The sequence below is a fragment of the Sturnira hondurensis genome, unplaced genomic scaffold (genome assembly GCF_014824575.4).
Source record: "Sturnira hondurensis isolate 20B ecotype Veracruz unplaced genomic scaffold, ASM1482457v3 Scaffold0001872, whole genome shotgun sequence".
Taxonomy (NCBI): Eukaryota; Metazoa; Chordata; class Mammalia; order Chiroptera; family Phyllostomidae; genus Sturnira; species Sturnira hondurensis.
Window position 1 is genome coordinate 21,826,231 of NW_028074503.1, and position 12,815 is coordinate 21,839,045.

Consider the following 12,815-nt stretch of genomic DNA (forward strand, 5'->3'; position numbering starts at 1 on the left):
TCTCACCTGATTTTGTAGAGGAGGCCCACGTTGTTGGTCCTCACCCGGAACACGTCGGTGTTGGCTTTCCCAAAGGCGGATTTGCTCCTGCAAAGAACATGTATATCCCTGGCTCGACCAGTGCTAGGCTCACAGGTCTGGGAGGAAAGCCAAGGGCTGGCAGCCCCCTTCTCCCTCCGCGGACCCACTCCTGGGAAGTACTGTGAGCCCCCGGTCCCACTCAGAGATGCCTTTCTGCTGTGATTTGGCCGGGGGCAGGGGGCAAGGGCGGTTGATATTCACCCTTTGCCTTCACACCCAGGATCTCCCGATCCTTGGTGTGCACTGTGAAGGCAAGCATGGGGGGGCAGTATTAGCCCCATGTTACAAACAAGTAAACTGCTCACTGATGGCAGAGTTGGGACCGAACCTGGCTCTCCAAAGTCACGAACTGATACCCCCCGGTCGCTCTGGGTGGGGACGGTGGCTGAGGAAGGCAGCGCCATGAAAGCTGAGGAGCTCTCTAGGCCTTGCTCTTGCTGGGGAGAGTTGCAATGGCAGCCCAAGTGGATGCAGACCTTGGGTGGGGGTCCAGGGCCCTGCCATTCCAACAAGAAAGGAGATACTCAACCCAAATCAGCAACCAGGGAAGTGGGGAGGCGAGGAAGTACATATCCGGCGTCCTGCAGACAGTCCGAATGGAAGCAAGTACACCTGAGACGGTCCACAGTGAGGTGCCCAGGCCAGCACAGACTCGGAAACATCCTAGATTCGATCAACTTAGACACAGGAGGCCCTGGCTGGTGTAGCTCAGTGGATTGAGCGCGGGCCTGCGAACCAGAGGATCGCGGCTCGATTCCCAGTCAGGGCACATGTCTGGGTTGCAGGCTGGTTCCTTGCAGGCCAACTACCAGCAGGGGACGCACGAAAGGCAACCATACATTGATGTTTCTCTCCCTCTCTCCTTCCCCTCTAAATATAAATAAGTAAATAAAATCTTTAAAAAAAATAGAAAAAAAAAAACCTTAGACACAGGAGTCCTCCAGGAGCAAAAGCCTGACTTTCACACAGCTCCATCTGACATCGGCTCCGTCTTCCATGTGGGCCAGGACCCCTGCCATCCCAGCCCAGCCTGCTTGCAGGTCTTCCTGCCCCCACCCCCTGCTGCAGTGAGGCCTCCCCTGGGCTGAGAGCTGCACACCCCACCTCATTCCAGCCCAGCCCGTGGGAAAAAAGAAGCAAAGATATGTGCCTGGTTATTGGCCGTCCCTGTGTTTCCAAATAAAGAGGGAGGGCAGGGGTCTTTTCCCTGAGGGAATAAGGCTCAGACTCAGTAACAGAAGGCTTTTTAGGTTCTACAGACTCAGAAGCTGTGACTCTGAAAATAGACCCGCTTTCTGCAAACAATCTGCCCTGGGGAGAAGCTGCTTATGGTGGTGGTGGGCACTTCTCGAGACCTGGGCCAAGGGCCTGCTTAAGGCAGTGCAGAACCGTGAAAGCAGGTAAAAACGTACCCTGCAGTGATTTTGTCAGGAGAAAGAGAGCCTGAAGGTTCGGCCAGTTTTGCTGGAGGGCAAGGGCCCACTCCCAGGCTCGATGAATGCACCTGTCAGAACCTCGCCTCCAAGGGTAATAATAACACACCACACTCGGTTAGGGAGCCAAGCAGCGGTTAAATGACTTGGAAAACACGTGAACATCAACCCTGTGCTTCAGAGCTATGTGACCAGGAAACAAAGAAATGAACAGGAGGTATTTTCTGTTTCAATATAGGACACAAGAAAATTGACTTTTAGAATAAATAGACAAGAATCTTTGCCAAAAATAAACACCCGAAGAAACAGCCACCCTGGGAAGCTAAATGATGGAATATTATGCAGCCATTAAAATCCAGTTATTAAGAAAAAGATTCCATGAAAGAAACAAGTTTATGATATAGGCTTAAAAGAAAAGGCAGGTTAAAAATAGAATGTACAAACAGAACGACCAACAAAGACTGGGAGATTTCTACCAAAACATCCAATCTACGCAGTAAGAACTGTTACGAAGCGTTGGTTATTGACTCTGGTCTGTGTGTAACTTTTGGTTTTCCAGAGGGAGCAGTCTTGTTTGTGTGCTCATGCAGAAAGCACAGGCCTGGCCTCAGCAGCCCCCTCCTCCCAGCCCGCAGCTATCTGTGGCAAAGTCTTTAGAATGAGCTTGAGGATCATTGGCTGTGTCTTCTCAGGGTGTGTGGAATTTGGGGAACAGCCAATGCTGATGATTAGGGGAAGAGGAGGCTGATGTGGAAGGGGAAAGATAAGGTGTGGGTTTGGAAGGGAAGCAGCTGGCTTTCTGGGCACCCCTGACCTCTGCTCTCAGGGGAGGGTCCCCGGGCCTTCAGAGAGGCCCTGGGCACGGACAGGGGAGTGGGCATTCACACATCCCACCATGTCTGGGAAACGGGCAACTGTGGTGTTTTCTAGCCACTGGGGAAACAAACCCCAGAAAGCAAGTCGGAAGAAGGAAGACCAGGAGGAAAAGACTCAGGGTTGGCCACAGGGGCGCTTGGCACTGTCCCAGACCACACTGCAGCCATCGGGGGGATCACAGGGGACAAAGCAATTGTCCACCGTGTTCACAGCTTGGCCACCAATGTAGTCTAGGCAGACAGAGGAAGGCCTTCTGCATCGCTGGCATCTCATCTTTTGAGGAGGGAGAAGGAAGGACTCAGGGGCAAGTTCCCTCTCTAGGGGAGGGGCCAGAACAATCCCAAACAAGGCCCAACCTCAACACACTGGGGATCAGGGTCCAAAATCCCCACTTCTGGCCCCTCTTCTGGTGAGTCAGAACACAGGTGCCCAAGGATCTCAAAAACGACTTGGGGTGTGGAGGAAAAGGCAGAGGACAGGCTCCCTGGGCACAAAAAAACCTTTAAAATAGACTTTTTCATGTCTCCTGCTGGGAGGTGGCCGCTTCTCTGTGGCTCCTGGTCGATCTGCAAAGGAAGGCTAATGCAGAAGAACACAGCCAGCTCCCTGCCCAGGCTCCTCGCCCAGGAGAGCATTCAAGGCCACACGGGGCATTTCAGCCGTCCACCAGGCAGAGCCAGCAGGCTGAAATGCCAGGCATTCTCCAACACTCTCAGACAGCGAACTCTCCACAGGAGAGCCATGTCCCAGAAGATACATGAGACCTCATCCTTTTGCCGTATTCTGAACACATGACCCAGTGCTGGGGTGGTCCTGGAGGATGGGGAAGGGAATCCCCAAGCCGTGGCTGTTAGCATTAACTGGTGTGGGGGTCGAGGTACAGGTCAGCTGATTGGGGAATCAAAATGAACATTCACACCCTTTGCCACCAACAGCCACCAAAGTCCTTCTTGCAAAAGGAATTATTTTGTGTTGGTAAAAAAAAAATCCTGATAAGCCATATGGGAGCAGAAGGTGACAAATCCAGGGGCCTAGGAGAAAAGATGCAAGAGCGAGCAGGAATTGAAGGGAGAGAGAGAAAGGATCATGGGAGAAGCTGGAGAGAAAGACAGGGAGGACGTGGCCAGAGGCTGCAGAGAAAGGGGTCAGGGAGAAAGTCCAGGACAGGTGGTGGCTTAATTTTAAGACTACACAGCCTGCCTAATGTTTCATTTCAAGTTGATATGAACCCTCTTCAATGCCCCGAGCTGTCAGGGAAACCCGATAATCTCCAAACTGCCTTGCAGTCTGTGTGCGTAAGCTCTGTCCAAGTTGACACGGGGCTTTGTTCTGAGATGACACTGTATGGTGATGAGGGAACGGCAGCAGACAGTGAGACTAGAGATTTGGGGACCATTGGGCATTCTGAGCAGGCCTCAAGGGCTGGGAGGGGTGACGCTGGGCTGAGCTACCTGAACCTACATCTCACAGGGTACAGTGACCTCCCCAGCCAGCTGCATCTGGGTTACATGGGCCACCTGGAATCCCTGGGAAAGCAACACGCCCCTCCCAGACCCGAGGTCTCCATCTCAGATAGAAGGGGTCTTGGTGAGGATCGGGCCTAAAGCCTCCATGCTTTTGAAAGCTGTTCCCCTTCTAAAGTGCCCTCTTTCAGTTCTTCTATTACCCAGTCCTTTCCCCACGCAAGGCCCAGATTACTATGGCCTCGCCTATACAGTCCTGCTCTAGCCACACTGATCCCACATCACCCACTAAGCTCTACTGCAAAGAACGGGGAGAGATGCTGAGAACACAAAGCAGACCTGTCCTCAGCCTCTGCTCCACCTGGCTCTCTCCGCACATCACCTCTTGCCTCTCCAGGGCATCAGCTGATCCTGCAAACCATGCCTGCATCCCTGAAACCACCCCTCTCTGTGGGCTCCTGCAGAGCTCTCAGGACCAGCCAGACTGGAGTCCTGGCTAGACCTGTGCTCTTGCTTCCTTGCCTGGGGCATGACACAGATATGAGAGAGACCCCCGTCAGCAGACCTATGGGGTAATGGGGGAGGGTGCTGATTCCTATACATGGGGCCAGCCCGGAGAAACTGGCCACCTCCATGTGGTTTCAGTGGGTCCAGATCTGGCCCTGCTGGTGCATTCAGGCTTTAGACCCTTTTCCCATGATGCAGCCTCCCCACTGAGAAGAAAGGCTGGAACTCAGCCTCCTGGCGACTAAGCCTCAGGCCAGGTTAAACAAGGTGACCAACCCCGAGGCCCTTGCTGAGAGGATGTTTTGACAGATGGCAAAGGGGAGAGAGAAGAGTCTGAGGACACTGGATGCATGAAAGGACAGACAGTGAGGAACCACCATGAGAAAAGAAAAAATGGCTCTTTTGTTTAAAAGAGATGGGCTTGGCCAACTCCCCGAGGTCTGATAGCTTCTCCAGAGGAGTGCACTCTGGGAGGTCACATGGCAAAGAGGATGGACATTTCATGTATGCTCTTTACCGTGCCCACAGCACTGCAGGGGCAGGCTCCCCACGCGAGTCACTCTGCAGTGCAAGCAGCAGGAGAAGGCAGGTACCCTTTTCTGCAGGAATGGACAAAAGAGGACGTTATGCCAGCCTCGACGCTGTGGCCTTGACACCACTGCACACATTCAGGGTAAGCATGTAACACGGGGCCGGGTCAGTCTGCTAAGCCCAGAATGCGGGGATGTCTGGGCCTGTGGACCCCGCCCCTCTACAGCCTCCCCTGCCACCCCGGGAGGTGCCAAGCCATAAACCCCAGATCACAACCTGGAGCCTCCCACACACCTGCCAGGGCCACAAGGCCATGTGATGGAGAAAAAGGTCTATATCGAGAACCTAGGGTTTGAGGACCAGCTTTCCTACTAAAAAGCTCCATGACTTGGAGCTTCTCCCTGCTCCTCTCCAGGCCTCAGTCTCCCCGTGAATGGTTGAATTAGATTTAGTGGTTCTCACATTCATCTTGGCTATGGAGCTCTTGACACAAATAGAATCTGACTCAGAAACGGTGGGTTAAATAACTGTGAGTCGAGCTGCTCAGGAGGAAGGAAGGATGGGGCAGGCCCAGGACCAGATGATCGGCCCCCTGTGCGGTTCGGCACAGATTGAGCACCAGCTGCCGAGACCATCCGTAAGGCCCCTAGACAGCTCTGGAATTCACTGATTCTGCTGAGTGTTACTGTGCACATCCGTGTGTGCATGTGTATCGTGGTGGGGAAGAACCAAAGGGAGAGAAAGCAGCCCCTGCTCGCCATGGGTTACAAGGAAATGGAGGGCGCAGGCATACACGTGTGTGCACATCTACAGAAACACACACACACACATGAGGAATGCACTCGCTGGCACGAGTGGTGGGCGGGTTTACTATCACACTGGTCCTTGTGTGAGATGGAGAGCAGAGCATTTAAGCTCCCGGATCCCTCACAAGCAGGATCTTGTCTCCTCTTCCCCAAAGTCCTGGGAGTTTTTACAAGTGGGCTTCTCACCTCCAGGTGATATACAAGGAAGCCAAGGCCTTGGGTGCAAGAGATTTGGCCAAAGTTACAAGGCAACTAAGTGGTAAAGCTGGACCTAGACCCAGCATTCTTGGTTCTGAGTGTTCATTCTACCACATGAAGGGACAATGAGTATGAATTCTTGGGAATTCTAAGATCTAAAGTAGGCATTTCTGTACACACAAAAAAAAAATCAAGAGAGGAGTTAGAGAAGGTTGAGAGAAAATCACAGGGAGACACCTGGCTGACATGTGACCTGTCATTAGCAGAGGTAAATACCCCTCAACAGGTGTGTGAACACACATGGCTTCCCCCTGGGTTCCAGAACCAGGCCCCAGGCCAGGCTGGTACTCACTTGCTGGTGAGCTGGAGCTTGGGAGTGAGCCCATTCTCTCCGAACATGGTGATGAAGACATTGGCATCTGTCCCTGCACAACGCACGTCCCCTGTGGCTACAACCACCTCGTACACTAGAGGAGCAAAGGAGAGACAGGTGGCAGGCTCAAGGGGAAAAACACAAAAAAAACCTGAATCCTGCATGGACGTAGAGGAGCCATAGACCCCGCCAGCCCCGCACGGGATGCCCAGCCACAAAGGACTCTATAAACTCCTGCTGTGACCTGCCATCTTCTAAGCCAGGGTCAGGCCCACACCAGGTCCGGTGGTAAGACCAAAACCTCCCACTCGATGCCGCACACTCACTTCACAGATAAGGCAGGGGACAAGCCCAGGTCCCACATTACACAGTGTCAATGCCAGAGTCCAGCCCACGGCCCCTGGAGGCCCAGTCTGCGGTCTTCCCAGCACAGCACATGGATGGCCTTCTAGACATGACCTTCAGAGCCTACACCTGGGTCTCACCTTCCTCTTTGTCCTCTGCATAGTGCAGCTGCTTTGCCAGCCCTCACCTCCCATGGTGTCCTGGGCATTGTCACTCATCTCAGGATACTCCATCCTGGGTATGGGTGGTGTGGCGCTTTGCCAAGGGGGTCTCTGTTTGGCAGGGGCACTGAATTCCCCTCTCTTTGTCCCCTTGAAGCTTGTTTCGTTTGCTATGGATGCCTTTTCTTTGAATGCCCTGAGTTCTAATGAAGGTCCCCATCAAGGCACCTTGAGGGGGAGGGAGGAAGCAGGACATTTGCGTGACTCTGCTTTGTGATAACCAAAGCCTTAACCTTCACAGTCTACACCACAGGGGTGCCTCACCTGCGGGTGCCTTTCCTGGGGCCGCTCTGGGACCAAATGGCTTCCCCATGCTCAAGGTCATTTCCAAACCAAGTGTCCACAAGAGGCAACCGGCACAGTAGCAGTTCTAGACCCACGTGACACGAGAGAAGACATACAGGCCGGGCAATGCTTGGTTTGGAGAAAAGGAGAGTCTGAGGTGCAGGAGAAGGATGAAGAAACCATAGCTGATTTAAGGGTACACGACTTCTTTGTAAATAGGACACTCACTGTTAAAAAACCCCGACAAACTTGCTTTTGCTAAAATTAAGGCCATCCCATGAACATGAAAAGGCAAGTCATAGGGTGGAGGATACTTGGAATACCTCCAACAGAGGACTCAGAGTTGGAAGATGTAAAGAATTCACACACACCTAGAAGAAAAAAAGGACTACACAATTTATAATGGGCAACAATTTGTTTAAAAAATAAACATCCTTATCATGTGACCCAGAAATGGCACTTTTAGCTCTTTACCCAAGAGAAATGCAAACACGTTTACACCAAGACCTGTGCAGAAATGTTCGTGGCAGCTTTACTCAGAAGCCCTAGACTGGAAACAACCTAAACGCCCATCAGCAGGTGGATGAATAAACCCACGTGGCACGTCCGTCCAACGCATTGGCACGTCCGTCCAACGCACCACCGCTCAGCAGCAGGAAAGAGCGAGCTACCAACGCACGCGGCAGGGACGGGTCTCAGGTGGGTTATGCTGAGCAAGAGGAGGCAGGCACGTAACACTGCGCACTCTGATGCCACTGACATGAAACTAGAAAGGACACATCGAATCTATTTAGCACAACAAGCAGAATATGGTTTCCTGGGGTTGGGAGTGGGAGAATTGACCGAAAAGAGGCCCAGGGAAATCTGGGGGGGGGGGGGGGACTAATTTAAATGTTCTCTAAGTAGATTGTGCTGACGATTGCACAGGTGCATGTGTGTGTCAACACTCTTTGAACAGCTCACTTACAACAGATGCATTTCCTGTTGGGTATATTGGACCCTGCATTTCATATGAAGACCTGATTCAAAAACATCATTCCTACTCTTTACTAACTGTGTGGAAAAAAGACACAAAAACACTATCACTATGCTGAAAGGGTAGGTGGTTTTATGTCATATTATATTACAAAAATGCTTGACAAATCATCATTTACTTAAAAAAACAGATGTGTTTCCCCTGGCCAGATTGCTCAGGTGGTTAGAGCATCATCCTAATATGTCAAAGTTTGCAGGTTTGATCCCCAGTCAGGGCGCATACAAGACGCAACCAATGAATGCATGAATAAGTGAAACAACAAATCAATGTTTAGCTCTCTCTCTCTAATTTCAATAAATAAAAAAATTAAAATAAATAAGCCTGACTGGTGTGGCTCAGTGGATCGAGTGCTGGCCTGCAGACCAAAGGGTCACCAGTTTGATCCCCAGTCAGGACACATGCCTGGGTTGCAGGCCAGGTCCCCAGTAGGGGACGCACAAGAGGCAACCGTACATTGATATTTCTCTCCCTCTCTTTTACCCTCTTTCCCCCTCTCTAAAAAATAAATAAATACATCTTTTTTAAAAAAATTAAGTAAAATAGATGCATTTCATTGTTAAGTAAATTATATTCCAATAAAGTTGGCAAATGAACAAAAGACTTAAGCATGTCATAAATGAGGAAATGACCAATAAACATACAGAAAAGGGCACGGCATCATTATTCATTAGGGAAATGCAAATTAGAATTACAATGAGATGCTGCAATATGCCCACCAAAATGGCTAAAATTAAAAAGGCTGAGAATACCAAGTACTGACAAGGACATGAAGCCATGGTCACTCATACATTGCTGGTGAGAATGTAATTTGTCAAAGCCCTGCTAGCTAAACACAATGTCCACCATTATGACCCAGTAATTCTATTTCCAACCATAAATCCAAGAGAAATGAATGCATATGTCCATCAAAGATGTGTACAAGATCTGTAGCAGCTTTGTTCATAATAGCTAAAAACTGGAGTTAACCCAAGAGTCCATCAACAACACAGTGGTGAGTCAAAGGTGACGTGTTTACAAAATGCAATGGTACACACACAAAAAAGAACAAACTATGTAACGTGTCACGACAGGGATAAATCTCTCAGATATAATGTTGACTGAAAGGGAGGCTAGAACAAAAAAGTATACTGCCTGATTCTATTTGCATGAAGTTCAAGAATAAAAAAACTAATCTGCGGTGATGGAATCAGGAAAGCTGTTGCCGCTGGGAAGGAGAGCGAAGGCGCCTTCTGGAGGCTGAGAGAGTTCTGCGTCCCATTCTGAATGGTGGTCACACAAGCACGCACACAGGTAAAAATTCGTCACATTGTACCTTGACGGGTTTTGTGCTACATATGTATTATTTCTTAATTTTAAAATTTAATTTAAAAATTCAAATGTAGATAGCTGAAGAACTATCTTGGGGAAGACAACTATATTGTGGAAAACACAAAATTCTGCTGGACTCCGGAGGGAAACCCCCAACCCAGAATGTCCCCCCACCCACACAAAGAGCTGTCAACAGCAACAGAGGGCCGCTCCTCGCTCAGAACCTGCTAAGTGGGGGACGCTCACCAGGTAATCGCCTGGATGAACGCACAAGCGAATGAATGAATGAACAAAACAATCAGTGAAATGAATGTGAACTGTGGAACTAAAGGGACCTGTATTTAAATCCCAGTCCTACTATTACTGGCTATGTGGTTTCAACCAAATTTCCTCCTGAATTCAATGCCCTCCTCTCTGAAATAGGGATCACTTCCCCCTTGAAGGACTATGGTAAGGGTTCAAGCCACTAAAACAAAGTCCGCGATGGCCATATTCATTGGCTTGGCGTGTCCGCGTTGAGAAGCGTCTCTTGCAGACACTCCCCCACAGCTGGATGAATGGTGTGTGTGCCATAGGTAGGAGACCTGTCATCATCACCACCGGCGTCATCTCCATTGCCGTCATTGTCAACACCAAAACTCTCCTCACCATCACTGCACCATCTCCATTAACAGCCTATCCAAGGAGGCTGCGTTGGGACAGTGTATTCCAACATATGCTGGGCTTATGTTGGGATGCAGGACGGGAGAGAGCCCGGGGCTGGAAGCTCGTGCAGGGTGGCCTCTGAGGTCCCTTTGGAGCTCAGATTCTGGTAGGAGTCATTCTCTTCCTCTCAGGGGCTCCATCTCAGTCAGGAGATGGATGGAGGCACCTTCTCTGGTTCACCGTGAGAAGGTGGAGCATCCAAAGCAGCTCCCATGCACCCCAGGAGGTTAAAAGGACAGGACCCTGGGCTCCAGAGCAACTGCCTTCTCAACATGGGCTACAGCCTCTCTTTGCAAAACCCTGAGGCCCCCATCTCCATTGGCCATGGTGAGCAGAAGCCCCCGACCCCCACTGCCCATGAGATGAGGGGTCAGGCCTCCCCCAAAAAATACCCCATCACAGCCTGGTCAGATCAGGCTCTGCCTGAAGCAGGCCACACCGTGAAGAACAGGCTGGAGAGCATGGGCCCTGTGGTTCTAGAGTATTCTGTGCCACTAAGGCTGTGAGGAAGGGCAGGTTGCATTGCCTCCCGTACAATGGGGGCCCAGAAAAATGCCTGCATCGCCTACTCCAAGGCTCATAGCACAGGTGCGATGGAATAATGCATGAGAAAGGGGTCAGTCTGGACCTCCAGTTCCTCCATCCAAGCACAGGCCAAGCTCCCAGGCACCACACTGCCCGCCCTCCCCCTCGGGGGCCCAGCCCCCCACACCTTTGGCCTTGTAGTACTCGTGCTCCAGCTCCTCCTCGTCGCCCTCCGAGTCGTAGTTCAGCAGCTCCTCCTCGTACAGGCCGATGAAGTCGATGTCTTTCTTTCTCCGCCTTTTCTTCTGGGGCATCATTTTGCCGGCTACCCTTCCCTGGCACTCGCTGGCTCACTGTGACCACCTTCTTACACCTCCGTGGCCCTCAGTTCTCTGTCCCTGAGCTCCCACACCCACGTCTGGCTGGGCCAGAGCCCACACTTGGACGCCTGTGCCCTCAGAGCCCTTTGCTTCTTTGGCCTCTGAGCTAAACCTCAGTGCCTTTCTCTGCCCCTCCTCTCCCTGGCCCCTCTCGCTGCTACCCTGTTGCTGGCCACTTCCTCCTGCCCCTGCCCTGGTGTTTCTCCCTGGGCCTCATCACTTATTTATGGAGACCGAGGGCAGGCTATCCTCCTTCCTGCCAGCCCCTCCCATCAGCCACCTCTCCCCTGTCGTGGAGAATCAGGTGACATCAAGCTCTCAGCATCAGTTCCCCACCTGGCCACCCAGCAAGGGGGCCCCTGCAGCCCCCCATCACCAACAAGGGCCCGGATGGCCTCCTCCCATGAAGAGTCCCCTAGCCTCACAGGCTTCAAGGCTTTTGTGAACAGCGCCCCAGGCCTGGGGCCTTCCTGAGCAGGGCAGGACCCCAACAAGCTGCCAGGACTCAGAGGCATCCGTTTCTCTCCATTATTCATGACCCCTGGTCGGCTTACAGAGCAGGTGGGGCTCTCACCTGCTCCTTCTTGTCCTTTCTCTCTGCTTCCCTCTGGAGACCGCTGCCTCTGGAAGTGGCCAGTCAGCCAACAGACAGCAGCCCTTCAGCTGCTCTGACCGGCACCAGGGCCACCGGCAAAGCGCACACTGAGCTGCGAGGTACGGTGGTGCCTCCAGACCAGAGCCCAGGACACTGGGGAAGCCCAATGCTCCCAGGCAGCCCCACAAGGCCCCGATGGGCGGGCCAGTTTAACCAGTGTCTGTTGTAACACAAACTCGCCATCTGTGGCACTGCCCTCCGCACTCCCCCAGGAGCGAGTGGAACCCGCAGAGCCCACTGCGGACACCAACCCTGCTCCCTGACCTTCTCCTCCCGCAGCCCCACTTGGGGGATGTGGAGTCGAGCGAGACAACCAGAGCCCGGGCCCCCCACCACCCTACTCTCGGTCAGCAGGGAAAGTGTCCCTCAGGGTCACTAGCTCCTCTTCCTTGCTTATTTTACTTTATTTAAAGATTTTATTAAGGCACTTAATTAGGATTTTATTCAGATTCCTCACAACCCAGGTTGTAAGATTTCCAGGTAAACCCTGAAACACCAGAAAGTGTCAGTCCACTTGCAACCCTTGGCCCTCCGTCCTGGCTGTGTGAGGTGGTGGCGAGAACCTGGCCGGACTGCCACCTCTTGGCTGTGTGGCCTGGGCGAGGCCTGTCTCCCACCTGTAAAGGGGGATACTGGTGACCCATTAAAGCATAGTGAGCACTTGAAAAAAGTGTTCAGGAAGTGGAAGCCTCTGGAACACAGTAGGGGCTTAATAAGTGCTTATGACTTCCAATGGGCATTTCTCTTTCTTGTTTTGCATGGGGGTGATGGGCAGTGATGGGGGATGACGGTTGTTATCACTCAGATTGTTCCAGAAGCCCTCCTTCAGACCCCATATGTGAGGACGGACCCCTGTGCCCTTCACTCTCCGTGGCACCCAGCCCACGGTCACACACTAGCAAACCCAAGTGGACAGACCAAAATGCCTGAATCCTCCCAATTTCCTGGGAGGGCGGCCTTGAAAGGGCCTGCCTGGTGACAGTGGCTGTGGGGTGACAGCTGTGGAGGCCGATAGCGTCCTTCGCCAGCCTGCAGCAGGGGAACTCCAGCCGTCCTTCGTGTTTGGACTTGACCGCCCTCTGCTGGC

General features: G+C 52.1%; 1 protein-coding gene across 2 annotated transcripts in view; it reads right to left on the minus strand.

The window, feature by feature from the left end:
* Nucleotides 1-11,010, minus strand: part of LOXHD1 (lipoxygenase homology PLAT domains 1) — a 135,172-nt gene extending 124,162 nt beyond the window's left edge. For both annotated transcript variants that reach the window (XM_037033791.1, XM_037033781.1), the window contains exons 1-3: nt 10,881-11,010; nt 6,248-6,362; nt 7-87 (exon numbers count right to left, since the gene is read on the minus strand). In XM_037033791.1, the coding sequence (XP_036889686.1) occupies nt 7-87; nt 6,248-6,362; nt 10,881-11,010 (326 nt within the window). The remainder of the gene's footprint in view (nt 1-6; nt 88-6,247; nt 6,363-10,880) is intronic.
* Between the last annotated feature and the right edge of the window lie 1,805 nt (nt 11,011-12,815).